The sequence below is a fragment of the Netta rufina genome (genome assembly GCF_964035555.1).
Source record: "Netta rufina genome assembly, chromosome: 3".
NCBI lineage: Eukaryota > Metazoa > Chordata > Aves > Anseriformes > Anatidae > Netta > Netta rufina.
The window spans coordinates 50,878,389-50,904,953 of NC_140125.1; the positions used below are offsets into that span (position 1 = coordinate 50,878,389).

Sequence of the window (26,565 nt, forward strand, 5' to 3'; positions counted from 1 at the left end):
TTAGTATGAATATATTCCCTATATACACGTATTTTGAAATACATTAAAGCTGTCAGTGTAAGAATATTATTCCCTTCCTCCCCCTTTGAATTTAAAGGCTTCAGCTTCAAAATGCTTTTGTTAAAGTAACGTACAGTTCTATTTAACCTGTTGTAAGGTTGTTCAAGTAAACGTTCATGTGGCTTCATAACAAATTGCACAAAATGGGTGAGAGAGGGGGAATGAAGAGCAGAAAAGCTGGTGTTAAGGTGAGTGATGAGAATGAGCACGTGCCTGCTCACACCATAGGTTTAAGGCATGATGCTTCACTAGGTGACCGATAACGTGTGTCACTATAGCATCAGCATCTTTCAACCCTTAAAGTAGTTTAAAATCAGGAATTACACATATATTTTTGACATGGGATATTTAAGAGAGTGCTGTGTTGCATCACAGTAATTCTGAAGCAGAAATTGTTTGGGGACTTTGCTTTTCAGGCTTTTGGAAATGTGTGATTTGCAGGACTTACACGGGAGGACTTCCTGAAGCTTACAGTACCTGTGGCAGTATCTCAAGGTTTGCACGTAATTTAAGCTTTAAGTTCAAGTAATGCTTGGTTGTGCTGATGACAAAAACCATACAGGTAGCAGGAGTAGCAGTGTCCAAGCATCGCTGTCCTTGCGAGAGGTACAGGTGGAGTTTCTGGGATGGGTGCTGAGTGACTGCAGGCTAACTCCTGCGTGGCAGTGCTGGCTTTGCTTATAAGGTTTCTGCAAATTTTATTATGATTTCTTAGTGGGTGGTGGCATGTGGAGAATAAAAGAATGCAATCCTTCTGTCCAGTGGAGCTTTGGTAATTACTCCTCCACACACTTGAGCTCGAATAGCTGAGCCTGTTGTTTTCCGTCTGACCTGACAGAAGCCTGCAAAGGATATGCACAGAGAGCTTGCTGGTAATCCTTGAAAACAAGTGAGGATGGGAACACGCAGCCTTTTGTTGGCTTGCAGAATGGAATCCCTTATTGTCCCTTAGCTGCCTGCCCCTGCCCAGTCCTCCTCCCACCATGTTTCTGCTCTGGGTGTGGTTTGTGTGGTGGGGAGATAGGAGGAGTGCCTGCTGGCCTGGCTGTCACTTAGCTCCTCAGCTGGTGTGCAGGATGGGACAGTCCCTGGCTGCTTGGGAGCACAAGCACGGGGCCTGAGGCAGACTACTGTGTTGGGAAAGGATGCACATCTGTCCTCACGGCTGCCAGATCTCTGTCTGTGACTGTGTGTGTACAGGAACCTCCAGAGAAGCTGTTCTGTCTTGCTTATCATTGAGCATCATTTAACTATTGGGACAAATTAGCAAGAGGTATAGTAAGATTGCAGTTAGCTGGAGGATTTACAGAAGGTTGAGGTGGAGCACACGATTTGTGTGTGGTGGTGTGTGTTTTTTGTGGAAAAGGAGTCTCAGGAAAGGAAAGCCTCACTGTGTGTAGTGTAGCTGTGCTGGTTCCTGTGCACCCCGTGCAGCCCGCCTGCCCTGAGCCAAGGAGGCATGCAGTTGCTCTGTTTGTTTATTTACTCAGATAACAGCAGTGTTATTCCAGGAGGAGGAGGGAGGCTTTCATGGGACCCTTGGCAGGAGGCAGTTTCCTCTGCTGGAGAGAGGAGAGCTCATCTGGAGATGTGTTTGTTTGCTGGTATTAACTCTGTTCTCTGCAGTTGCAGCGAAAAATGATGAAAAAGATGAAGTCCAGTAAGCATAAACAAGCCAGACTTCTCATATGAGTTTGTCCAAGCGTGCTAATGGACAAGAAGCTGCTTGGAGGAGGGCTGTCCCCTGAGCTGCCTGCAGTCACCCATATATATAACTGCAGTGAGCAGATGTCTTTTTGCTTAGTCCTGTGGTGCCACTGATGGTTTCTTACTGGCTCTTAGCTTTCTCGACTAAGACAGCCTGTTTAGTTCGGGGAGCTCTCTACAACACTCCTGCTGTTCAATGATGGACCGGGAGGGCTGAGGGCTGCGAATGGCTTCCGGCATTTCTGCGGATCCCTCCTTTCCTGGGTAACACAACTTCCCATCCAAGCCTGGTCGCTGTGGGAAGTCTGAAGCACTTCAGCAGCAGTTGCTGCAGAAGACAGAACAGCTCTGTGAGGTGCTGTCCTTCCCTTTGCCCTGTGTGGCTTTTCTTTTTGGAAGAGGATGAATAAAATCCATTGTTGCACATGGGGAGGGAAGTAGAGCACCTGGGTGGGAGAAATGTCATGCTAATTCTACAAAGATGGATAATAAACATGTATTCTTTTGGTAGTTGTGACAATAGAAAAATAAATGTTGTGTGCTCTAACTGGTACAGCTGAAGAGTTAATGTCTCACAGGGTGCTATTTGATCACCCAAGTGTCATTGCGGGGCATAAAAATAAAAACATCCACCTTCTGGATGCTTGATGCTGCAGTTACTCAGGGCACTTGCTAGCCACCATCCCCTCAATCATCACTGTGACTGTACCACTGTGGAAATGCGCTTGTGATAAATCTAAGAGTGATCATCTTCCCTCCTTCATCCCCAGCAGCAGGAGGTTGGGCAGTATGGCTTTGCTTTCAGGATAAAGGCAGCATTAGCTGGTAGAGGCTTTCTTAGCTGAGGGTGCCTTGACAAACAGAGGGCCGTGGGCTTGCACATGCTCCAGAAGTGCTCCCCAGCCTTCCTCCTGTGCACTCCTTGCCCTCTGCCTTCCCTGAGGTGAAACCCAGCACCTTAGCACTGCTTTTTTCTGGGGAGAGCTTGGTCATATTTAGGGACTTGTTCAGTTGGAAGGGACATTCAAATACCACCTAGCCCACCTCAGAGCTGCCTGCCCACCTCAGAGCTGCCCAAAGGTTGAGGCATATTATTGAGGGTGTTATCCAAATGCTTCTGAACACTGACAGGAGTGGGATGGTTGCTCCCCCTGGCTTAGCAAGGTCTGATGCTGCTCAGAGTGCACATATATGCATATAGTGTGTGTGTGTGGGTACATGTACATTGCTTCTAGTGCTTTTAGCCATGCACATGCCTGGAGGCTTTGGAGTACTCTTGTTTAATTTTATGCTGCTGATGGGACTGTTCTGAGAGTATTCTCTATCCTGGTGTTCATCTTGGCCAGCATTTCTTACCAGAACTATGCTTAACTGGACCAGAACTACGTTCTGGACCAGCATGGGTACCTATGGAAGTCTGCTGAAAATAAAACCAACCCACATAACTGTGGTTAAGAATGAAATCTTGCAGGTTTGTCATTCTTCCAGCCCACGTTTGCTAAATTGAAAACAATGTATCAAAAGATGCTTTCTATTGAAAAATCCCCATGAAATTCAGAAGAAAGTTTTGAGATGTTTCTGTTCTCGGAGGCGGAAACTGGCATTTACAAAACAAGACGCCGTCCTGTGACGGTGGCCAGCAGGCACAGGGGTCCTGCTGAAATACACATTGTGCCCTGGTGTAGTTTTATAAAGGTGCCTACAAATGAGCAGGAGCCTTTTTTTCAGGAGTGCTCAGCATTTGAAATGACAAATAAAACGTGGCAGGCAGCTGTGCCTCCTGTTGGACCTCCCCCGGCTCCTCTGGTGCTGCTGGGAGCAGAGGAGGCTCAGGGTGCTCTGTGGAAGGGTGGTGCTGCTTAAGTTTCCCAGGTATGACTGCAGTGTAACCAACACGTCCTGCAGACTGATGTGCTCCAGAAATTTAACCGAGTTTACATTTGAAATGTTCCCTTCGGTGTCTGTACACGAGAATAAAGGACACTTGCCTCCATGCCGCCTGCCCTCCCCCAGATAAGAGTAACTAAAATTGGGGATGTCACACTTTATCTATAATTTCTGGTATTTCCTTCTGCAAGATGAGCCAGTTGGTTAGCTGCAGCAGCCACATGAGTGCTATTTCACAAGGGCACCATGTGTCAAGCCCAATATTACTAAAACACTGCGTGCTGAAAGTGTTTGGTGTTGGAGCCATCCGTGTGAGTGCTGTGATGGTATCAGCACGTTATCTTTACCGTGGTGCTCTAACAGCTGCAATACTCAAAACCTTGTTCCTTTTCCACAGTAGTGAGGCCAGTCCTAGTTCCGGTGCTGCAAACTCCACGTTCAACACAGTGCTTCATGCTGCCATGAACCTGCTGTGCAAAAGGGGCTGCAACTGAGATGCTAAGCACTCTTCATTACCCATCTGATGTTGCTGTTGCTGTCGGCTTCCTGGGAGTAGAGGTTAAACTAATTACTAGTTTCCATCAAGATGCACTCAAAACATTGCTTTCTGTTTAAGTTCCTGTCATTGCCTTTTCAGCATCCTTCTCTTTAGCATTGTCCTCTAAGCTCTCTTATTTGCTCACTGAAGATCCAGCATTGGGTGGTCTGCTAATTCAAAACATGTTTGTCAGGCCAGTGGAAAAAAAAGTCTCATGTTGTGGTGAAATAAAACATCCCGAACAAAATTATGGGGTGTTAATGTCACACAGCATGAGGAATGCTCAACTAGAAGCTTATTATAGCAGCATTAGGAGGGGTAGGGCTGGAGAGGTAGCTCAGAAACCCTGCAGAAGCGTGCTGTGTCTCTAGGAAGGAGAAAAGTTCTTGGCTCTCTTGCGACAGAGTTCCTCCTTCACCTTCCTTCTCTGTATTTTCTTGTTCTGCCCATAAGAAATCCTGACAGTTTTTTCCCTCTTTTCATCCTCCATAAAACCAGCCTTTTCTTGCAGACATGTCTGGAAGGGTGGAAGTTCAGAGAAGTGTTAACCAGGCCCTGCTTGGAACAAAGCTGGGAGGAGGGAGGCCGTGAAGACAAAGCCAATTTCCTCTTCTCCACGTCAAGGCATTCAAGGCTCTTTGGAAGGCTCCCCAGAACCAGATGGCAAGGAAGAAATGGAAACCAATCTCATTCTAGACAACTGTATTGCTTACGGGGAATTTTTGTAATTAAAGGATGTTGTCCTCTGCTCCAATTATTGCATGCAACTGTGAACTTGAATTTCACTGTGAATCTGGTGCTGACTTTGCTGGGGTGGCATGGAGAAGTGGTCTTGGGTATTTCCGAGCTCACCTTCAAATGAATTTATGAAATTCTTTTTTTCCATCCCTCTCTTCTTTCCCCCCTTGTGCCTTCTCTCTTCTGCTTTCCTGCTGCATAGACTGGGCTGTTGATGTGTAGTATTTCATGTGTGATGTGTGGCATTCAGGCCTTCTCTTCTGCAAGGTCTGAGTCACCATCTGAGCTGCAGTTCTGAAAACTGTCAAAGTTAACTTGTCTTGTGTTGAGCCTAGGCTTATTTTTCTCCCATGTTTTGTAATACTCGGGTAAGCATAAAAGCATGTGATTTCTCCCTACTAGACTTTTGTTTAGGCTTGACTCTACATTTTACTTCTTCCTGTAGTTTCAGCTGGTCTGTTTGGCTGGTCTTTTTTATCTTACATGACGATAAGAAGACTAGGCAGACAGCCAGCTGCTGTTGAACTATAATAGAGTCGGTGGTATGTACAAAATTTGATTACTGCTGTCAACACCAGAGTGAATAAAAGAGAGCACATACTCTAGGCAGAGAGCTGCTAAATAAATGGCCTATTGAATTCAGTAGTAGTAGGAATAGGCCATCTCCTAATGAATGAAGTGTTTTATGGAGAGTGTGTGTGTGAGTGTGTTGAACTCTTGAGTTTGTTTAGGAAAACAAAACAAAAAACCAAAACTCTTTTGCCTTCTTCTAAGATTGCTTTCCCGAAAAGCTCCTATTTCTTTCTTGCTTATCGCCTCTTATGGTTAACGCATGGATTTCACACCCAATACTTCAGCCTTTGGCAGAGGCTGTAACCTCATGTTTTAAAAAGCATCTTAAAAAAAAAAAAAAAACAAAAAAATTGCCATCCTAAAGCTAACTTCTGTGTCTGTAGAATTAGTAACATGATTTCACATCAGAACCTATCTCTGTTTAGGCAAGGCGTTTTGTTTAAAATGAAGAATTTAAAACAAAACCATTCCCTCTCCGTCCCCGAATACTTTTTTTTTTTTTTAAGGTAATAAATATTCTCAGTGTATCTTCTTATTGAAATGTTGGATTTTTGGAATAAAACTTGCTGTTAGATTAAAGCAACTTCTCTAACATGTGGTATGTAACTTGTAGTGGCAGGCAAAGCTCCAGAGTATAAATACTTTGGAAGATCTCTGGTGAATCAGTGGCTTCCCTCAGCCCCTCTAATACCTTAATGCTGAAGCTCAACAAGTGATGGAGGCTCTGAGATGGTGTTGGTCTCACAGCCCTCGCTGGCTGCATGCCTTTTCTTTATTGAGGAGTGGGAAACCTCAGTGTTGTAATGATAGCCAACTCCTGGAACTCATGCCTATCTTTCCATCTTGGCAAGTGCCTGATGGAGAAGGTCTTGATTTGGTTTGGGCCTTGCCTGGGAGGAGGAGGCAGGGCCTGTCTGCAGTAGGTGAGATGAGGTATGGGATCAGCAGCAGGGCTCTCCTAGGAACTGCAGACCAGCCTCATCAGGACCTGAAAAAACAGAGTTGAGGGGCTGTTGGTAGTAATTCTAGCATGTGTGGATAGCTTCCTGCTAATTGTCATCGTGTGCTTGGTAGAATTGGTGATGTATCTTTCTTGTGCTTTTGAAGTGCTTTGTTACAGTAAGGTTGAGATCTGTATTTGCTATGGCAAAATAAATCATCTTTGTTTTGTTTCAAAAATAGGAATCTTAGTTTTAAAACTTTATTACCTTTTCACATTGCTCTTGCTTGCATGGTCCACAGAAATGTTTGGATACAAAAGTCTGATTTAGCCCCATGAATGTACGATTGTCTTTGTTCACGGAAACAAAACTCTTCTTGTGTGCATTTTGCAGTCTTCAACTTTGAGGAATTCTTAAAATTGGAGGGGGGGAGGGAGCAACCCCACCCCACAAAATAAAGCAAGACTGATTCTTGCCCCAGTAAACTTAGAAAAATACTGATTTTATTTATTTACTTAAAATTTCCTCCCCTGTCCTCCCGCCGTGTCTGTCAAATATGTGATGGTGAACTGGATCGTAAATAAGAGAGAAAAGCTGCAATTAGAACAGCCGTCACAGCAGAGTATACCAATACAGGCAAATCAAACAGCACTTGTCTTTCTGCTGCTGAAACCAGTTCTGTGCACTGCTCTTCCCTGAGTGTAACGCCTGTACTTCTGCTATATTTAACCTCCTCTTGTATTACCTTCTTGTGACTATTGGAGTTCTGTAGAGCTTAATATCCACAAATGTAAAATTTGGAATCCCATGCCTTTCAAAACTACAGGATGGAAAGTCCTCTCCATCTGATTATAAAGTTGACAACAGGATGTTGAAGGTCAAGGGATTAGATTCCCCTTCCGTACCGACGGTAAACGCAGTTTAAAGGCCCATTGTAAAATAACTCTGGTGCTGTCGTAGCCTTTTATTATTAACCTCCTGCTCTGGTAGGCTGGGGTCCGTCTTGTTTGGAATCACTGCACAGTGGAAACTGCATACCTAGTCACAGTTTGTGATTCTTGCATCCACACGGAGGTTATCTGTGGGACTTTTTATGCTGAAATCTGGCATTAAAGTCTTCCTGTGATCCCTTGAAGTACCATTAGATGACATGGCTGCTCACCTTGCAGACTGGTTCTGGTTTCATGTCCTATCAAGCACGTGGGGAAAAAAGTGTTACGGAAATATTGCGTGCTTCTTGCGAAGTAAATGCTAAAAATATTTAGGGTTCTTAAAATAAGTATTTTTGAGCAGACGGGTTGAACAGAAAAGGAAAATTGCCACCTTCTTTCCTGTTTTCTGCACGTAGGACATGACTTGTCAGTGCTTGAAAGCTGGAGTGTTCTTCTGTTTTCATAAGGAATAGGAAAGTGGTGTGTTCATCTCTTTTTGAGGAGAAATACCTTAATTCACTTGAAACTTGTTACTTGTTTATATGTAGCTTTTAGAAAGGTTTGTTTCCTGGATGGTTTCAGTCACGGTGTGGCTGAATGTGTCAAACCCTCTGAGGGAAACCAACGCTTCCCTCCCCCTCGAATCCCGGCATGCAGTTCTGGTGCGGGTGTTAGTGTGCACTTCCTCTCCATCTTCACTTTCCTGTTTTTCAAAGACCGAGCTTGATCATGAGTGTTCAAACAGCCAAAAAGGTTGCGTGGAAAAAGTACAAGGTTGCTGTGCCTCGGGACACTGACACACAGACCTGTTATCCCCCGCTGGGTGAGTGCATGTTTAAGTGTATTTTCAGAGCTCCGTGGATGAAAGGATCCAGCCACCAGGGTCTGTTCTTATCTTCTGTACAAGCTACTTTGACCAATTTAGCTCAAGTTTGCTGAGTCTGACAGGAGCAGGTAGTCGAAGGCATGGCAGGAAACGGTACAAGGGGAAGAGTCCTTACAGTCTGTTTTGTTTCTGTGGCACTGCTCCACTGCGAGCACTGGGAGACCTGTGCCTGCTCCGCACCTACTGCTGCAGGACCTGCTTTGTAACACTCGGTGTTCCCTTTCACGTATAAGATGCTGACTGTCGTGGTGTAAGTCTTAATGCAGTTCTCTTTAAGTGAAAGTCTCAATACCCCTGCTTTTCTTAACTTACATGATGTCATGGTGATTTTAGTATTCAATGGTATTTTTTTATTCTCTATAACTCTGCTTACTGTGTTTTTTGGGACTTCCATACTTAAAACAGTTCCTTCAACCCTTTTTTTTCAGTTTAACTTTAACTTTGGTGACGCCTCCAAGGATCTATATAATCTCTCTCTCTATATTTTTTTTTTTTGGGGGGGGGGGGGGGGGGGTGCTTTGGAGCAAAAGAAATTGGTGATGTTTCTCTTTCCTGTTCTTTTTGCCATCCTGCTTTGGGGCAGAATGGGAAATACGCTCTTGAGATGCAGTAATTGACAGATGGGAGCTGATTATTTTGTGAATTGTTGTCAGAACTTTGCCGGTACAGAATTGACCAACCCACAGAGAACTTGGTCCATTTCATTTGACTTGACTTCTGGCATGACATATGTACGTATGTAAATATGTATATATATATGTGTGTTTGTTCGAAAGCTGGAGTCTGACTATGGCTTTATGCAGCAGGAAAAGCAATGTCTTAAGATATAGCAGCAGAATGTCTACTTTTAAATAAATAAAACGATGGGCTGAGATTCTGGTCTTACGTGTGCTTGCAGTTAGAACAATGAAGTGCATTTGGATGTATGCCAGTTGGGTTGAGATCAGGAGCTATTCTCTCATGGCCCAATCTGAACTTCTAGAACTGAAAAAAATGTGAAAACTCCATAACTTGGGTGGAGTTCCTTTGGACAGTGAATCTGGAGAGCTCGTTACATTACAGGTTAGAGAGATCTGGTGTTCTTCAGAATCTTCATATATTCAACCTGCTAATGAGGTACAACTTTAGTTGATTAGTTTTGTATGCAGATAAGATAGTGATGTTTGCGTGCTAGGCTAGTGTAAAACTCCAAGGTAAAGAGATGACTGCTGTTTTTTTCCCATGCTTTATATGCTCGAGCAGGCAGTGCTTAGTGACTGTTTCTTAAGGCCAATGTACCTCCCTGTGAGCTGAGAGCCCCCTGTTTTTAAAAGCATGTATGTTGTGGCTGCTATATTGCAATTATATCTTTATATATGATTTAAAAGTGTATATTTTTATATAAATAAAATATATTTGCAGTCAAACATCATTTTTTTTTTCTAAGAAAATCCCTATACTGTAATGGTTCAGAACTTTCCATAAAGCGTGGGACTGTAGACCTGCTTTCTGGGACAGTGATGTTCTTGAATTCGGTCATCTGCTCATTCTCAAACACTTTTTTCACTCTGTATTTGGAGCACTTGATAGACTTGTGTGTTTGGACAATTGAATTAAAAATGAACGGAGAAGAAGAGAGCAAAATAATCTGAAAAAAGGTAGAAGGTGAGATGTGTGGAAGCAACAACTTGGAAAAAAACCTGAAAGTAAAAAGTGAAATCTCAATATGGGGCAGGGGAGAACATTTCTCCAGGTTAGAGAGGATAAATATTTTAATAAAGCAGTTCAGGAACTATATTCAAGCAGTCACTGTTTCTTCTTCATTTCCATCAATGTTCACGTAAGTCCTGAATGTAAATAACGGGGACACTTGAAGTTTAGGAGGCACCTTGTGTGCAGCTCTTTGGCTAGAAGTTAATGGGGGTTATTTGTTAGCTCGTAAATACAGTGTTGGCAGAGGTGCAGCCTTGGTCTTGCTGGTTTGTTGTTTAAATGCTGCAGATTTCCTGAACAGTAAGAAACGTGGGTGGGTGAGAATTGGTGGGGCTGGTGGCAGGGAGGCTGAAGCTCTTATCTGGTGAATTGTGTGAACGTGAATGCGTTAGTTTAGGTGAAGCCTAAATGGGTGAGAGTCTTCTGTCCTCTGGAGTCTGAACGGCATGGGAAAGAGCAGGGGAGGCTTCTCCCCTGCCTCCGACCTGATGTGGGTAAAAAGGATTGTGATTTCTCCAAGGACTCTTGAACCCATATGGGGTCTTTTTTGTGAAACGGTACTAAATGCTTTGGAGAATGGTGCAGGAAAGCCTGTAGTGAAAATTATAGCATTGTCTCTTTCAAATGAGCACGTTAAGTTGGAGATTTGGTTTGTGGCCTGAAGCATACTAAATATTAACTTCTGTAATGGGATGTCCTTATTTATAAAGGTCTAATCTCTCCTAAAAGCCTTGAAAGCTCTCAGGTCAGTGCTGGGAGTGCAGTGGCACAGGTGGGTTGCGTGGTGCCTGGCTGTGGCAAACGCTGGATCTTTATCTGAGGGGGGGGAATGAGAGAAGGGCTCTCTCACTTTCTTCACCTGGCCAAGCAGGTGGTCTCTCCTGTTCATTGCCACCCAATGCCATGGGAAAGTGTTCTCCTTTTTCCCGGAAACTGTTCCAGAAAAACTGGTGGGCTAAATTGTATTTGTCTATGCACACCATAGCAGTGTAGCTGCATTTCATGTGATGCTTTTTAAAACTTTTCTTCCTGCCTCAAGTGCCTTGTTGTCTAGACGACTGTCACTCCTCCATTTGTGGGGAGGTTCCTTATCTATATGAAGAAAGCAGGAAAAAGTTGCAAGTGGTGTGAAACTTTCTGAAAATGCATTGCCCTTTGGCACTGTTTCTGTAAAATACCAGCTCTGGAGGCCAATACAGCAGTCTGCAGTAATTGAATGACCTTTGTTACTGATACCTTTTTTCATACTGTTGTCAACAGAAGTAAAAGAGATCAGTTTACTTGTTATTGTATGAGCTGTTCTGGGCAGCTCCCACCCCCTTTATTTTTTATAGCAATGGGAAATAACGGCAATGACGCAACTGAGGTGTTTTGCAAAGTAATAGCTTAGATGTTTTCTGCGTGTGTTTAATTGTGCATTTAGTTTCTGTTAACAGTTGGGTATCCCTTCTTGATCAATAGCCTCCCTTTGGAAATCCTAAGAGCACTAGGTTACACATTAAAAGCGTTAAAAGCTTCCTTTCAGGTGGGAAGAAGTTTGCGTTCTCACAGGATAGATGCACTGATAGCAGCTTGAAATGATTTTTATCGTGAGACTGTGAACTGTTACAACAGCAAGAATATTTGCTGTATTGTTCATGTTACTGTGAGCAGTTGCAAAGCTCTGGGTTGGTTGGTTTGCTTAGCAGAGCTGTGCTGGAGGGTCGGTTTCAAATTTGCTTTATTTAAAGCAACTCTGGCTTTTGCACACATGGAAACTGTATATTTCTTGGCAGCAGGTGATGATGAATGTGCTTTGAAATACAGTGTAGTTTTAGATGAAATGCACAAGAGCAGATAGTTTTCATATTGCATAGTCTCATTTTGAGTCTTCATGTGAACTGTTTTTAAGGCTCGGAAGGACTTTTTCTCTTAGCTCTCTCCTCTTCATATGTACATTAAATTAAGTACACATGCATACCGAAAAAGTGGAAAATATTTCTGTGTTTTCTTTCTTATAGCCCAGTCAGCTCAGTAAGCTGCAGGGGAGTTTTCTTGCAGTTGGATGCAGTCCGTGCCCCTTTGCATTGTCGGATGCAGTTGGTGCCTGTGACTCACTCTTGCCGTATGGAGAAACTGTTCCTCTCGCTAGTGAATAATCTGGTGTTGGTTCGCTTTTATGTTTTCACTGAAATGTTCTGACCCTTAACTGGAGGGCTCCATATGCTTCCTGTTCTGGTCCCTTATGAATAGGGCAGGAATTGGCAGGGATATGGTCTGCTATGTGACCTAATTTGTGTGGCGTCTGGGTGGAGTGCATTGTAACCGTCACGGAGCGAGGGGCTGAGAAAGCGAGCCGCAGTAATTCCCTCGCTGATCCTTCCCGCGGGTAAACAGCGGGCTTGTTGTACAAGGGAAGGAGAGGCGTTGTCGTTTGACACTTGTTACGTGCTGAGATGAATTTTTAGCCGAAAGTTCAGACGAACAGCAAAGAAAATGGCTAAAAGATTCTCCTCTCCTAAAACTTGGAAGCAGTGGGTGTGGTGGCTGAGTTCGGGGTGGTGTGGAGCAGCAGTCTGCAACTTTCCCCTCGTGTCCCCCCGGATCAGAGCTGGCATGCAGCAGCAGTCACTGATAGCTTTTTGTAGCATTTGGCAGTTAAAAGAGCTCTCACTATCACTTCAGACGGCAGCAGCATGGTTGGATCCATCTTTCACTAATTGTGGCTTTCATACCGCACTGATGGAATATCTCCTTTTCGTTGATGTAAAGCACCATTCAAGATTGCTTAACTACACTTGGGTGTGATTAACTTGAAATTAGGACCTGGGAAGTGCTAATTTATAGTATGTGGATGCATTATTGTGTTGTATGCCTGGAATAAAAAGTGGGCTGGGCAGATACTGGAACTGTGGCCATGTTAGTAAAAAATCACGTATTTCCAGGAAACTATTTGAAAGTGGAATATTAAAAAATATTTTTATTTAGCTGAGACTAACTTCATAAAGAGTGTGTGATGATCAGGCAGGTCCTGTCCGAGTCTTTCTCCTGTGTTGGTGACTGACTGGTCCAAACCCAGCACTTCTGTGGGATTAACTGAGCTGCATGTCCATCCTCACTCACACTGATGCTTTAAGACTACCTTCCTAAGGCAGAAAGAGATTCATGCTGTGTGTGTGTTTGTTTGTTTGTTTTTGAGTTGGTGAAGCCAATCCTGTAATACTGTTTACTTTATTTTTTTCAGATGTGTATTTCTAGTCCAGGAAAAGTATAGCTCAATCATTTTCAGCTTCAGATTGTTTTAAAAGGTTCTTAGGTGGTTTAGTGTGCTGCGACACACGGTATTTTTAAAGCAATTCAGAAAACACTTTGCACGCTACTGAAATCAACTTCTTGCCCCAAGCTCAGCTATAGTAAAATCAATATTTACTTGGCCTGTGTGACCGAAGTCTTTTTATATATGAGGAAAATATTTACTTCCACTGCTGTTTTTAAGGTAGCAAAGAGATGATAGTCTGTATTTTCTGAAAGTAGAACAATAGATCCCTCTAAATAAAGGACCAATGAAACCATATTATCTTTCATAGAGCCAGTCTCTATGTAGATTTTTGCAAATTTCTGTCAGGCACACCACTTTCTAAAAAAAATAAATAGCTTTTGCTTATCCACGTATAACCCAAAAAGCAAATAAATATGATTATATTTCAACAACTAAAAATATCATAAGCCTGGAGTTGAATATCTGAAAACTAATCATTGTAACTAAATAACATTCATTTTCTTTTCCCTGATTTTCTATAATGTAGGTTTTGCTTTGTATTTTTCAACCAAATAATTTGCTACTAAATTTTGTTGTAGTTTTCCTTTCAATGAAAGAATGTTATAAGCTTCAGTTTCCTTATGACAGATTAAGATAGAAGACCATACTCTGGAATTTTTAGCACTTTGTAAAAGAAAGGCAAAAAATGCTGTCAGTTGATGCCTCACCATCATCCCTGTATCTGTTTTCTTAAAATCTCATGTCAGCATTCCTTATCTAATCTACAAAAAGTAGCTTAAAAAAAAGTTCCAAGTGGGGGTTATACAGATAACTTTCTTGTGGGGACATGCCTCAACCTTTGGTTTGGCAACCTTGAGTCTCTCACAATGACCAAGCTTATTTGACAGTGTCCTGGTTTCAGTTTAATAAATGAGAGAATATTATTGATGAACGTCAGTATCAAATGATGGCTTATTCGTAGTGTACTTTGTGGTAATAAAGAAGCAGTAAATGCTCTGTACAGTTACAGAAGCAAGTTTTATTTTATTTTTTTTTTGACCTGTAGGCAGAGCTGATCATACCAAAGTTAACATTAGTAACAAGAGTTGCAAGTGATAACACTAAGGCAGGATTATACCAATTGCATTGCACCTCTGACATTTTTAGTTAGTCTGATGTGGTTTTATTTTTGTCTTTAGTGTAACCAAGCAGTATATTCTTGAAAATAATCAGTCTGTTATAAAAGTAATTATTTTAACCAAGTCTTTTTTTACTGGTATTGCAATTGAAAGAGAAAGCAAAACATTGCTGGCCAAATAAGATACATAGTCATCTTGTGATATTTCACTTTGGCAATGGATGAATATCAGAAATCAGCGCTGTTTAATTCATTGCTAGGATCAAATGATTTATGGGAATGACAGTGTGCAATACTGTAATGCACTTTGCGTGTAGAACATCCATCTTTTTTTTTAAACTTCCTTAACAATAAAAACATCTTCAAGAGTGGTATCCTGAAGAGTTGAGCTGAAATTATTTTATGGCCAGGTAAACTGTCATGCTATCTTATCTGACATTCTTCCCTGAGCTATGGAGAAACATTTTTCTGTATAAATAGCAGTAAGGATGCCTTGCAGCAGTTGATGCTGTCTTTATTAACTGCAAAACGGCTTTGTTGTTCCACCCTGTTGTGAGTGGACCTCGGCCAGCAGCTATGCACCCACCCTGCCGTGCTCTTGCTCACTCTCCTCAACAAGACTGGGGGAGGAGAAAGATGGAAAAGCTTGTGCGTTGAGATATCAACAAGGAGATAGCTTGACAGTTACCATTGTAGACAAAGTAGACTTGAAGAAAATTGATTTAATTCATTGCTAATTAAAATAGGGTTGGATGATGAGAAAAAAAAAAAAAAACAACAAATAAAATGCCCTCTCCCTACCTCCCTACTTCTTCCCAGGCTCAACTTTGCTCCACTCTTTCCCTCTTGTCTTCTCTTCTCTCTGAGCAGTCCAGGGCGATGTGAAAAGGTTGGGATGCATCACTCCATAGCAGTTCCTCACACTGTCCCCTACTCCAGTTGGGGTTCCTCCCATGAGATGCAGTCCTTCAGCAAATGGCCACCACGTCCTGTGTGACGACCTCCCATGCAGGCAGCCAGCCAGCTCCACCATGGTCTTCTACATGGACTGCAGGTGAACTTCTACTTCAGCACCTGGAGCACCTCCTGCCCTCTTTCACTGGCCTTGCTGTCCTTGGGGTGGTTTCTCACACTATATTCCTCACTCCTTTCTGTGCCTGGCAGTGTACGCTTTCTTAAATACCTTTCCCAGGTGCTCTGCCATGTTGTCTGCTGCGCCCAGCCGTGCCCTGCAGTGGGGCTGTTGGGGCTGTGTCCTGAACAGCACCTGCACCCCAGAGCATGCAGTCACTTCTTAGGGAGTATGGCTTGGGTTGCAGGTGTGAAGGACATAAGCATGGCTTGGATATGACCCCTGACCATAGTCTCATTCTGCTATGATGTGGGCCCAGAGCAGTTTTTCCTCATGCCTGTAATAGTTACAGGGAGCAAAATCCTGTTCAGGCACTCAGCCTGATGGCATACCAGGTAATGACAGCTGTGCGCCTTCTAGGTAGGAGAGAGCTCTCCTGGAAATTCATCTTCCTTACATTTCAGTGGCAAATGGAGTCCGTAGCACATGCTTTCTAAGAAGTTTTAACATTTTATTTAAATATATAATCAGCAGTGCAGATGTAGCAGCCTCAACTCCAGTGCACAGATTAAACTTGGTGTGCTTCTTTCCAAATAAGACCCAAATGTTTGGGAATTATAGCGTAAATATTAAATTAATCTGGAGACATACACAACTCCTAAGCTTTCATTCCAGAACACTTTCAAGTTTGCATGCAGAGTAGGGAGAGTGGGTCCTGGGGCAGCACCTCTGAACAGTGCCTGGATCAGGTTAGCAGCAGCTGGGTGCATCCCAGTGAAGTTAAAGCAGAAATCTCCTTTTCCACTTCAGACGTAGCTCCTGTGCAGTGTAAAAATGAGCTGTATTTTATGTTAGTGCTTTTGCAGGCTCTTCATTTTGACATAGTGTGTACAGACGTTTGTGGCATGTGTGTAGAAGTCTTTTTGTGTCTGCTTTTGACAGTGGCTGCTCCTGTTAAAAACAACTTTTTGGTTGATAGTGAACTTCTAAGCAATGCTCATTTGGATATTTGATATTAAGAGTCTTTCTTTTAATGTATTATGGGAAGTAGATCAGTGGGAATGAAAAAGCCTGCTTGTTTTAATCATGTCATTAAATATAATTGTTTTTTATTTGTGAGAAAAGCTGGTTTTTCTTGGCAGCTGTATATGGTCAACCCTTAGCAAGAGCATAAGTTTAAAAACCTGTGGCCCGAAAGTTTCCAGATGGTTTTAAAAAATAAAAAAGGGCTCTTGCTCTGAAATAAACTTCAATAGATTTGACAATAATTCAAAATATGATTTAGCAAATATGAAAACGATTTAGAAAAATACTAATACTGGTGGGGGAAGTGTTTGGCTGATACTTAATGTTTCCATGTACTTTCTTTTATGGTGTGCGATTCTAAAAACCAATGCAAACAAAAGCTATTTGGAGGCAAGCAGACTTGTATTAAGTATTTGCAGCATGTTGGAAACAGTAGCTGCTAAACAGGCAAAATGTTCTGCTGTTCTGTTTAAACACTATATTGTTATTTTTAATGGCATCAACTGAAGTAGCCTGCAGGAACAGTACGACTGGTTTACAGCCAGCATATACTGAAGAAGCAGGTGCTTTCTAGCCCCTCTTGCTGACATCCTGGTTTGTCATTCCTTAATTCCTTCTCACTGCACTGTCTCTGGTCCTTACTTATGCAAAACTACATGCTTTGGAACTGGCCCTTCCTAGACCAATAGAGGATGAATTAGGTCACGGTGACAGAGCTTTTGTATTAAAATGATTGCAGTGTCCTAGCAAGTATCCTTGAACATTACACACAGTGGAGTCTTCACTGGCAAATAATTAGCTATTGTTTTGACAGCATTAAGGTGCTCTTTATCTGTAAGGTAGGGAGACTAATTGGCTAGCCTCAAAATACTCACTGTAGCCATTCAAAATAAAACAGGCAAGCATATCCATTTGTGTACACAAATTATCAGTGTCTTGAGAGTTGTTTTTTTTTTTTTTTTTTAAAAAACAAAAAACACACTTTTTTTTTTGACAGTTTTGTGGTTTAAGTTGCAGCCCTACCTCAGCCACCCACCCCAATTCAATTGCAAATTGGATGTTGCACTATGAATAAATCCGGATCCACCATCATTTTCATGTGAACACATTAAAGCTGATTCAAAAATGGGTAAAAGTTCTTGTAAAGTGGTCCAGTCAGCATGGAAAGCAACAGGTTTTGCGGGAAAAGTTGTATTGGCTTAGCAGTAACATTTCAAAATTCTGAGGCAACAAGATAATCTGATTGACTTGTTCTATTATTGATCGCTTTGTAGTGGAAGAGTGCTCTCTTGTTTAATAATCATGGAAACTTTTTTCCTCTATCTTTGTATATTCATTATCCACTGGTGTTTTTGTGCCAGCATAAGTGAATTATTGAGCATTTACCTTTGCAAGAAACACAAACCAAATATATGGTGGAGGAAAGAGTCAAAACAAAGTTCCAAGGTGGTGACTTATGTTGTAAGAAGTATTTTTGGGAGGGAGAAACTCCCTGATGTAGGCAAGTAATTTTTTTTTTTTTTTAACTTAAGTATGATATTGCTAATAGCTGGGTGTGGTGTTCTGTTTCCTTGTGATCTCTGCCTTTCCTACTTTTCAATTATGTTGAAGTACCTCTTTGAAGTCCTTTGGTAAATATCTTCAATTTCTCAGGCTTTTCTTAATTTTTACATTTTACCCCCTCCCTAAATTCCTTTCTGCTGTTCTGTGGTTTGGGGATGGACATAATCCATGAGCTAGATGATGAACTTGTGTCATTGGGTTGGAGACGACGTGACAGTAGATATGAACATCATGTTTCACTCTTGCCCATTCTTGGTGTTTTGTAATACCCGTCCTTCCCCCACCTGTCTCAGAATGGGTGTTTGCATATGCTGCTTTCTTGTACGTGTCTCTTCCACTGATCTAAGGGTAGAGTTCATTCTTGTTCTGGAAGATCTTCCCCCCCCTTCCCCTCCAAAATGTTTGTGTGCAGGAGGTGCAAATAGTACAGCCTGGCAGCTGGAGTTCTGTCATCTTTTAATGGTCCCTTACTGATCCCAAATTACATTCTGCATTTGAAGGGTGTAAAGGCTGGTAGTCACCCTTCGTTGCTGTTCCTTTCTTTCTATAGCCATGTAAAGACTTGAGAAATAATAGAGAAGCATTGTGACATGAATAGAAAATGTGGAACAATGTGACTCTGATTATAGACAAGACTAAAGCTTCTGAGCTTTTATTTATGTAGTCTTTGGCAGGTTGTTATTTATTTTTTTTTCATCGTATACTTATCTCTGCAGGACTGCAGACAAGTCTCTTGCATGTAGAGGGCTGTAATTAAATGCACCAAAATTCAAACTGGCATAATAGGTTGCTAAGTCAGCACTTAGTCACACCAACTCTTCTGAGAGCAAAATCCTTCACATATAGTCCTTTTTCTAACCTTCTCAATGGTTGTCTCTTTGACACCCTGGTGATCCTTACATTTAAAACTTTTCTTTCACTCAATTTTCACTTGTCATCTAAAACATCTGGGAGTTCTGTATCTCAATAAACAGCCAGTCATGCCAGTCTGTAGTGGAACTGAAAAGATGCTGCAGGACAAAGCCAGGAAGCCATAGTGCACTCCAAACTGCCCTTTTAGCATTTCCAGAGCCCTTGTTAGCTGCGGCATATGATTTTAGGCGGAAATGATAGCAGCATTTTGTAACGTAATTGTGTAACAAAGGGAAGACTGTGTAGCTTCTGGCCACTTGAATTTACCCTTCAAGAGAGAATTTTCATTTGCAAACGTTGAACAGTGATAACATTTCTTGTGCTACTAGAGCAAGCAGCAAGTAGGTGACTGTGATTATTCAAAGTGCCTTTGGCCCTGCTATGCCAACTCGCAGACGAAATGTGCAGTTGCAGGAATTCCTTCCCTGTGACTCTGATGTGGTAGGCTTCATGAATACCTGGGTTTTGCAAATGATCCCACGTCTGCCACAGGTTGGTCTTACATGTCAGCAGTGGACAAGCTGAAATATGAGCAGTGTATTGCGGCCTGATCCATATTTCAGGCAGCTGTGTGCATGAGTTCACATGCTCTTCCCTATGTCATTACTACTGTTTCCCATTTCCTTGCTGTTTTGTAGCTTTAATAAATTTTCTGTTTTCTATATAGTAGTTTTGCTTGTTTGTTCTGGTTAACAAAATGCTATGGCTTTCCAGAGTAGCCTTAGCATAGCAGTAGTGTAGAAAAGTCAGGAGTGGGTGACATTGAATTACAGGTCTTCAGACATGAAGATCTGCTTTGCAGTATGTGAATTATATCAATGTGTTGTAGATGGAAAATGTATGAAACCAAACCAACAACAAAACACACACACACAAACACCTAAGTGATTTTGTGATTGCTTGTTGGGACTGTTGGCCAAAGCAACAAGCAGCTGAAGAAACATCTTGGAGTGGCTGTTTAGTATTAATGCATTCAATGTTTTCAGCTGTAATCATATTATAGTGGTTTGAGATGATACGGTAATGTGGAACAACTTAAAAGAGCTATGTAGGTGGAAAATGGAATCTGACTAAAATGCAGTCTTGATAACGCTGTTAAGCATTGTAAGTATTTGGCAATCACTAAACAGCCAGACATTAGCTGACTTTTTGAACATCTCGTATGCTGTATCTTCCTCTCTGATTGTCTTTGAAGGCAGAATTACTGACTATGCCCTGCCAATTTAGCTCGCATAATTTTTTCCCCTATGGATATATCTGTGTATCACTGCAAATTCACGTTGCTGGGAACTTTAGAGCAGGATTAGAAACAAATAAACAAAAAAAAGACACAAAGACAAAGCCTATAGATGAGCTAAAGTTGCAGAGTATTCCAAATTCACTGTATAGCCCTTGTGAGTTCAGGCGGGGGAGAAACCTTGATGAAAGTTGTATGCAAGAGTCCTGCTGTTTAACTTGGGGCCCTTACACCATGCATCCAGTTGAGGTTTTCTGACCTGCTCCTGCTTTAGGTTCCCTGTTACCAGGTGCAGAATGAGCAGCGCTGCTGTTAGGGTTCCTCTCTTTTATGAAGTCCAGATGACAGTGCATGGTGCTCTTGGAATTGATCATGCATCTGCAAATTAAAAGGTGAAATGTGACAACTTGAACGCAAATTTTAGCAATAATCTTATTTTTAGTTTTGACCTTTCTGATGCAGGAGTATTGAAATTACTGGTGGTAGTAAAAATAATAAATATAGATATATATTAGATATTCTGCATTTTAAAAATCTTTTACATCTCTAGAAAAGGATCTAAAATTGTGTTAATTACTTTCTGGATACATTCTCCCCTTTCTCCCCACCCTTATAGTATATAAAACCAACAATTCAAAGGCAGGTCATGTATGGGCTATAGCGTCTTAAGGACCTGTGACTTCTGTTTTGTACCTGTATTTCACCCTGTTGATGTGTCTCCATCTTTCTGAGATGGTAACGTCCTTCTCACGTTTCAGAAACCTTCCTCCTCCTACTTGTGTTAATGTGCTCCGTTCTGTTTTCATAACCTGCAGTCTGTGAGATGCATGTTTTTGTTTTTTCCTTACTACTGAGCTTTGTGATAGGTTAAGTGCATTATTTTATTGAGACTTTGAAATTTGAAAGTCTTGTAAATGTGCATGAAGTTAATTTGTTACGGTAGCTTTTCCATTCAGATAAGTGCAAATATGTGTTAAACAGAAAGCAAGGCTCTCTTAACGCCATTGGGTAACCACATGAAAGTGCTTCTCTTTGCTTTGATAAAGAGCCAGTCCTTTTGCATGCTTGTAGGACTGTATACCTGCCTATTCGTCATGTCCTCTCCTGCCCTTGGTTGCCCTTTCACCTCTGAAGGAATAAACATTAATCCAGCCCCTTCACAACCTGCTCACATGCATCGGAGCGATCCGGCTGTGCTTCGCTGCTGCTGGCTGCTGCTTGGGAGTGCTCTGGTGGGCAGGTCCCATGGCCAGCTCTCGGGACAGCCTGAGCTGGCAGTAATGTGCTCAGAATCTGGCTCAGCTGTGGTACTGAGCTGTGCCTTTAAGCCCAGCTCTCATTTTAGCTGTGCTTCTGTCATGTATTTGTTTTGGGAGGTTTGCTGGAAATGTTTTTTCAGTCCCCTCTGTTTTTACTTAGTAACGTTATTTGATGCTACTTGCAAATCATTTTTCTTTCTGGGGTGGGGTGAGGGTGGGTGGTGGTGTGAAAGCTTCTGGAGAAATTCTCTCTTGCCTTCTGTGACTCAGCAATGGTGATGCTGTTCTGTCCCTTTTTTCTTCCAGATTTTTTTTTTTTTTTTAAATGCTGACCTTGTTTTTAAGCTAGTACTACACTGTAAAGGTCTAAGTATTTTTATCAATTAAAATATCCTAGACCAAATACTCTGCATTTCAGGATGAACCTGTGAATTGAGGAAATTGTAGCTGACAAAAGCGTTTATGATAGAGTTTGTATTTCGTACTTTTTCCTTCTGCTCTGCTGCATAGCCTTCCTTGCTCACTGGCAGAAGGAGTTGACTTGCCATGTAGTTATATTCTTCTCTTCAAAATAAATGATTTAAACCAGCCAAAGTTTTTTTCCTTGACACAACTTCGGCTATGCCAGAAGTTTGTTACTAGTCATGTACATAGGTGTTTTTTGTATACCAACCCAATGTCATGTTGCACCAAAGCTTAGCAGGGTATGTCAGTGCTTAGGTGCTGACTTATGCCTATTGGTGGTTGAAAACCTTCTTTAGACTAAGCCCGACAATGTTTCTTCCTGCGCTGTAAGCCAGTTTTCATTTCAGAGGTCACTCAAACACAAGGATACAAATTTTCTTAGGAAATAGTCCTTCTTCAGAAGAATTCCTGAGTAGATCTTAAAAAAAAATAAAAAATATATATATATTGAAGACTTCAGCCTCAGTGAGGTGCAGGCAGCACCTGCCCTGCTGCCGGGACATTGGCAGCAGGTGGGGCAGAAAGCTGGGGGCAGCGAGCCCTTGGGGTGCCCCAGCTTGGCAGCTGCTGCCCATCCCGAGCCCGTGCGGTGCGTGACTGCTGAAGGGCCGGGGTGCAGCGCAAGAACCCTTCCCGAACACGCGCCCAGGAGAGGATTACGCCTGTGAGCATAACTGATCTATTGAAGTTGTTGCTGGAGGCGGTGGTAGGAGTCTGATTCGTAATTACCCGCTTTCATTAGGCGAGCTTACTCTCTGTGTAGTCAGTTTCTAGGCTGGCAAAGGTGAAATGTGTTCCAGATTTCATGTGCCCTCACAAAACCTTACGGTGTGTTAGTGACGGCACTTAAAACCCACATTATTACAGGTTTCATCACAGTGCTCCTAAAAGCTGGCCATTAAATAATAAAAGCACAGGGATCAGAATTACGTGCACATAATCCTTTACCTAAACAATTGGCTGCTGAAATTCCTTGGCTCAGGTTCTGCCAAAGCCATGACAGGCTTTAAGCTTCGGTTGCTTCACCGTTCTGTTCCTGTATACTCTCCAGTTTTGGGCGCCCCGGTTGGGGCAGTGTCCCATGGGAGCTTTCTGTGATGAAGTGAGAAGTCTTGTGTAGGCTCCCGCTGATGATCAGTGTCTTGCTTGATTGCATAAATGCTTATTTTAATGCATTCCAGATAAATTCTGTTTGACAATTGCAGGATATATACGTACTTCCAAAGCAGTTAATCAAGGAGGGGGGTGCAACTTTGGGGGCTAATTAATGACTAAGCCGGGGAAGGAAACATGAGTTTAATTAGGATGTAGGAATAGAAGTGCCTCAGCCTACTGCTGATCGGATCAAGTGACAAAGGAGAAAATTCTCATCTTTGCCAGCAGGCATAAGAAAGGACCTTTCCGACTGCTTGATTTCACTTTCTCTTTCATTCTTTCCTTATTAAGGTGTCTCTGTAAGTACATGAACTGGATAACTCACCTTTATGACTGTGGTGCCACTTGCTTCTGGAGCAATAGTAATTCCTCTACATGCAGACTGTTCAAAGTTTTGATCTGCATCATGCTTTTCTGCACAAAGGTTTCCTGATCCCCAGTGGGGCAATGTCAGTTTTCCTTGACCAGCAAAATAATGTGGCTGCGAAATGCAATACTCAGTCCATCTCAGGAGATGGACATGCCTCGTGCTTTATCTTCCTCACTACTACTAGGTAGCAGTACAAAATGCTTTGTGTTTTAGGTAGCTTGTGTGAAGATAGGAATAGGTTAATTTAGGGTCATAGTTTCTGTGGTAAACTTGCAGCAGTATTTTAGGAGTAGAAATCAGAGCACTTCTGGTGTGGCTTGCTCTTACAGGCATTTGCATTGTAGTTCTTTGGTTATCCTATTTGTTATTTCATTTGCTTCCCATTTACGTTTAGAGCACCACTAGAGCAAACACATTTTATGGACTTCCTTTAAACCTTCTACATGTCAGGCTTCCTCTTAGTAATTACAAAGGTTAATAGGCTGAGGTAAATAATTTACAGGCATCGGCATGACTCTGATCCGTGGGAAAACAATGGAATAGCTAATGAAGTTCAGACTTAACATGTCTGGGAACAAAATAAACAATTTATGCCTTTTTTTTGTATTTGCCTGTTTGCATTCTGTAAGGACTGGGCTCCACGTTGTTGCTGAGGTCAGTTTGAGGAACACTTTGGGCCTGGGGCTTGCTCCTTCCCTGTATTCTGTCTTCAAGCATTGCCTGCACCGGGGATTAGTAAGAGTAATGTGGTTTGGTTTGAGTCCTGGTTGTGAAGAACTGAAGCATGTAATGCTGTGAATAAATGGCTGTGAGTTGGCCACAGAAGAATGTGGAAGCTTTCTGGTACTCGGTCTGTGAACTGAAATTGTCAGCCAGCAGCTCTCCAGCAAGTCACTTGCTGAGCTTTAAGGTGGATGCTGACACATTTGTGAAAGAAGATCATGCAGTGCTCGGTGAAACAGGAGCTTGCTTCCTTTCTTCCATTCCTTTCCTTTCCAACAGACATGCTGCATGTTCTTAGACATGCTCCCCTCTACTCAGCGCTGGTGAGACATACCTGGAGTACTGTGTCCAGTGCTGGGCTCCCCCGTACAAGAGGCATGGACACACTGTGGTGAGCCCTGTGAAGGGCCAGGAGGATGGTGAAGGGGCTGGAGCATCTCTCTTAGGAGAGGCTAACAGCTGGGGCTGCTTAGCCTGGAGAAGAGGGGGATTTGGGGGATCTCATCACTGCACACAAATACCTTAAGGGAGGGTGCAAAGAAGGCACAGCCCGGCTCGTCTCAGGGGTGCCCAGAGCCAGGACAAGAGGCAATGGGCACAAACTGAAACCAAGACAATTCCACTGATACTTAATAAAACACTGGCGCAGGCTGCCCTGGGAGGTTGTGGAGTCTTCCTCCTAGGAGGTGTCACAGCCTGATGGGACATGGCCCTGGGCAGCCTGTTGTGGCTGGACTAGATGATCAGTCTGTGACTTCTGTCAAAACACTAATGCAAAAGTTTGCCAGAGACTTCCTGGGAACAGCGTGGACAGGGCTGGATTTGTGTGGATGATGATGCTTGAGTAATACTTGTAAGATGGCCTGAGGTATTAGTAGTAGGGAAGCAGTTGAAGGCCTTTAATGGTACCGCATTTAATGATTTTAATGCTTACAGTGTTGCAACAGATAAATGCAACATAGCTGTTAATTGTCTCTCTCTTTGTCAGGAGATCTTGTTCCAAGTGACAGCTTACTCCTCTAAGACAATTCTTCACTGATCTCTTTTTTAAAAATCTTAAGTTAATTAGTACTGGGAAGTGTAAAACAAAACAACGCCTCCCATGGTTGAAATCCAATTATGTGCTTTTTTTTTTGGGGGTGGGGGGGGGGGGGAGGGGGGAGGGGGGAGGGGGGAGAGGGGAGGGGTCTTAAGACTGAATTTCCAAAATCTGTCAGAAACTTCTGGCAATCAAAACCATAAAACTACTACCCTGACTTTGCAGAACTCAGCTGCTCTAGTTGCTTTGTTATGAATGTTTTATACGTTGGATTACTAGAAAAGACTTAAATTCCACAGGATTGCACATTCCGCTTGTTTTTAAGTAACTCTAGCCTGCATGTGGCTGTCACTGAAATGGGACCTATATCGTTGTACCAGGTCGTACTTGATTAACTCACAGAAACATTTACATAGCTTTTGTGTAATTTTTTCAATATGTTAACAACATATACTTCTGAAATGTATTGATTAATCTACTTTGGATTAACTAGTAGGAGATTTGAACCAATTTTACTGTCACAAAGCTAGCTAAATAGCTACAGTGTGAAAACCAGTGGCTGAAGGAAGATGAGGCCCTGAACACAGTGCCTCTGCTGAAGAGAATTTTTGTTGGTGGATTTTTTTTAATGTGTAGATGTCTTTCATGTTCCCTAGTGGATGGTCTGTCTGTGTGTGGAGGGGGTACAGTCTGGTGCACGTCCTACTGTGTGCTGCTGTTACCTTGTATGCTGAAGAAGTGGGTGGGAGCTTGCAGTGAGAGACCAGAGAACTTGTGGGGAGGAGCTGATACCAGTGGGTCATGCAGTAATGTGCAGGAAGCCAAGCATTCAGCATTAGTCTACTTCTTAGGAAATTGGTGTGCATTAGTAATATGCAGGAGCCACGTATTGTCAGTTGACTTCTTGGGAAGTGATTTGATTTTGTATAGGGAAAGCTGTTGACCCAGGGAGGTTTAGGGCAAGAAGGATGAAAAGCTATGGTGGAAGGAGATTTTGGACGAGGTAGGGAGAGATGGATGGGAAAGCCTGGGAGAAATATGGGCAGCTCTGAAGGGTCAGGAAATGTTTTGGTATTTGGGAGTGAGAAGACAGAATAGGGGAATTTGGGACTGCAGATGTTGGGGATTTTGGAACAGGGAGATAAGGAAACATCTGGGTTAACAGAGTTGGGATAAAAGGCTGGTCTATGAGGGGGGTGGAAGTTCAGTGTTTTGAAGGCGAACTTGGCAGAGCGCTTCTGTCTTTACCTGCCTGTCACAGCACAACGCAATCTGTGCAGCTGGGTTTTTGTTCTCTGAAGCACAGCCACTTGGCCTTACTGCAGCCGGCAACTGGCCTGACGCAAACAGAGTGGGCCCTGGGCAGAGCTCCAGGACCAGGAAGAGCAACACATGGAGTATGTTGTGTCTTTGA

At 42.6% G+C, this 26,565-nt stretch overlaps 1 protein-coding gene across 2 annotated transcripts in view; it reads left to right on the forward strand.

Moving 5' to 3' along the window:
- The window catches only part of UTRN (utrophin), a gene marked incomplete at its 5' end in the record, with an annotated part of 369,309 nt that overhangs the window by 22,227 nt on the left and 320,517 nt on the right, over positions 1-26,565 (forward strand). Inside the window, one exon of one of the 2 annotated variants that reach the window (XM_084284597.1) lies at positions 8,106-8,199. The exons of the other annotated variant lie outside the window; for it this stretch is intronic. Coding sequence (XP_084140723.1) covers positions 8,106-8,199 — 94 coding nt within the window. Of the gene's footprint in view, positions 1-8,105; positions 8,200-26,565 lie in introns of those variants that run through there. 2 annotated transcript variants of the gene reach the window in all.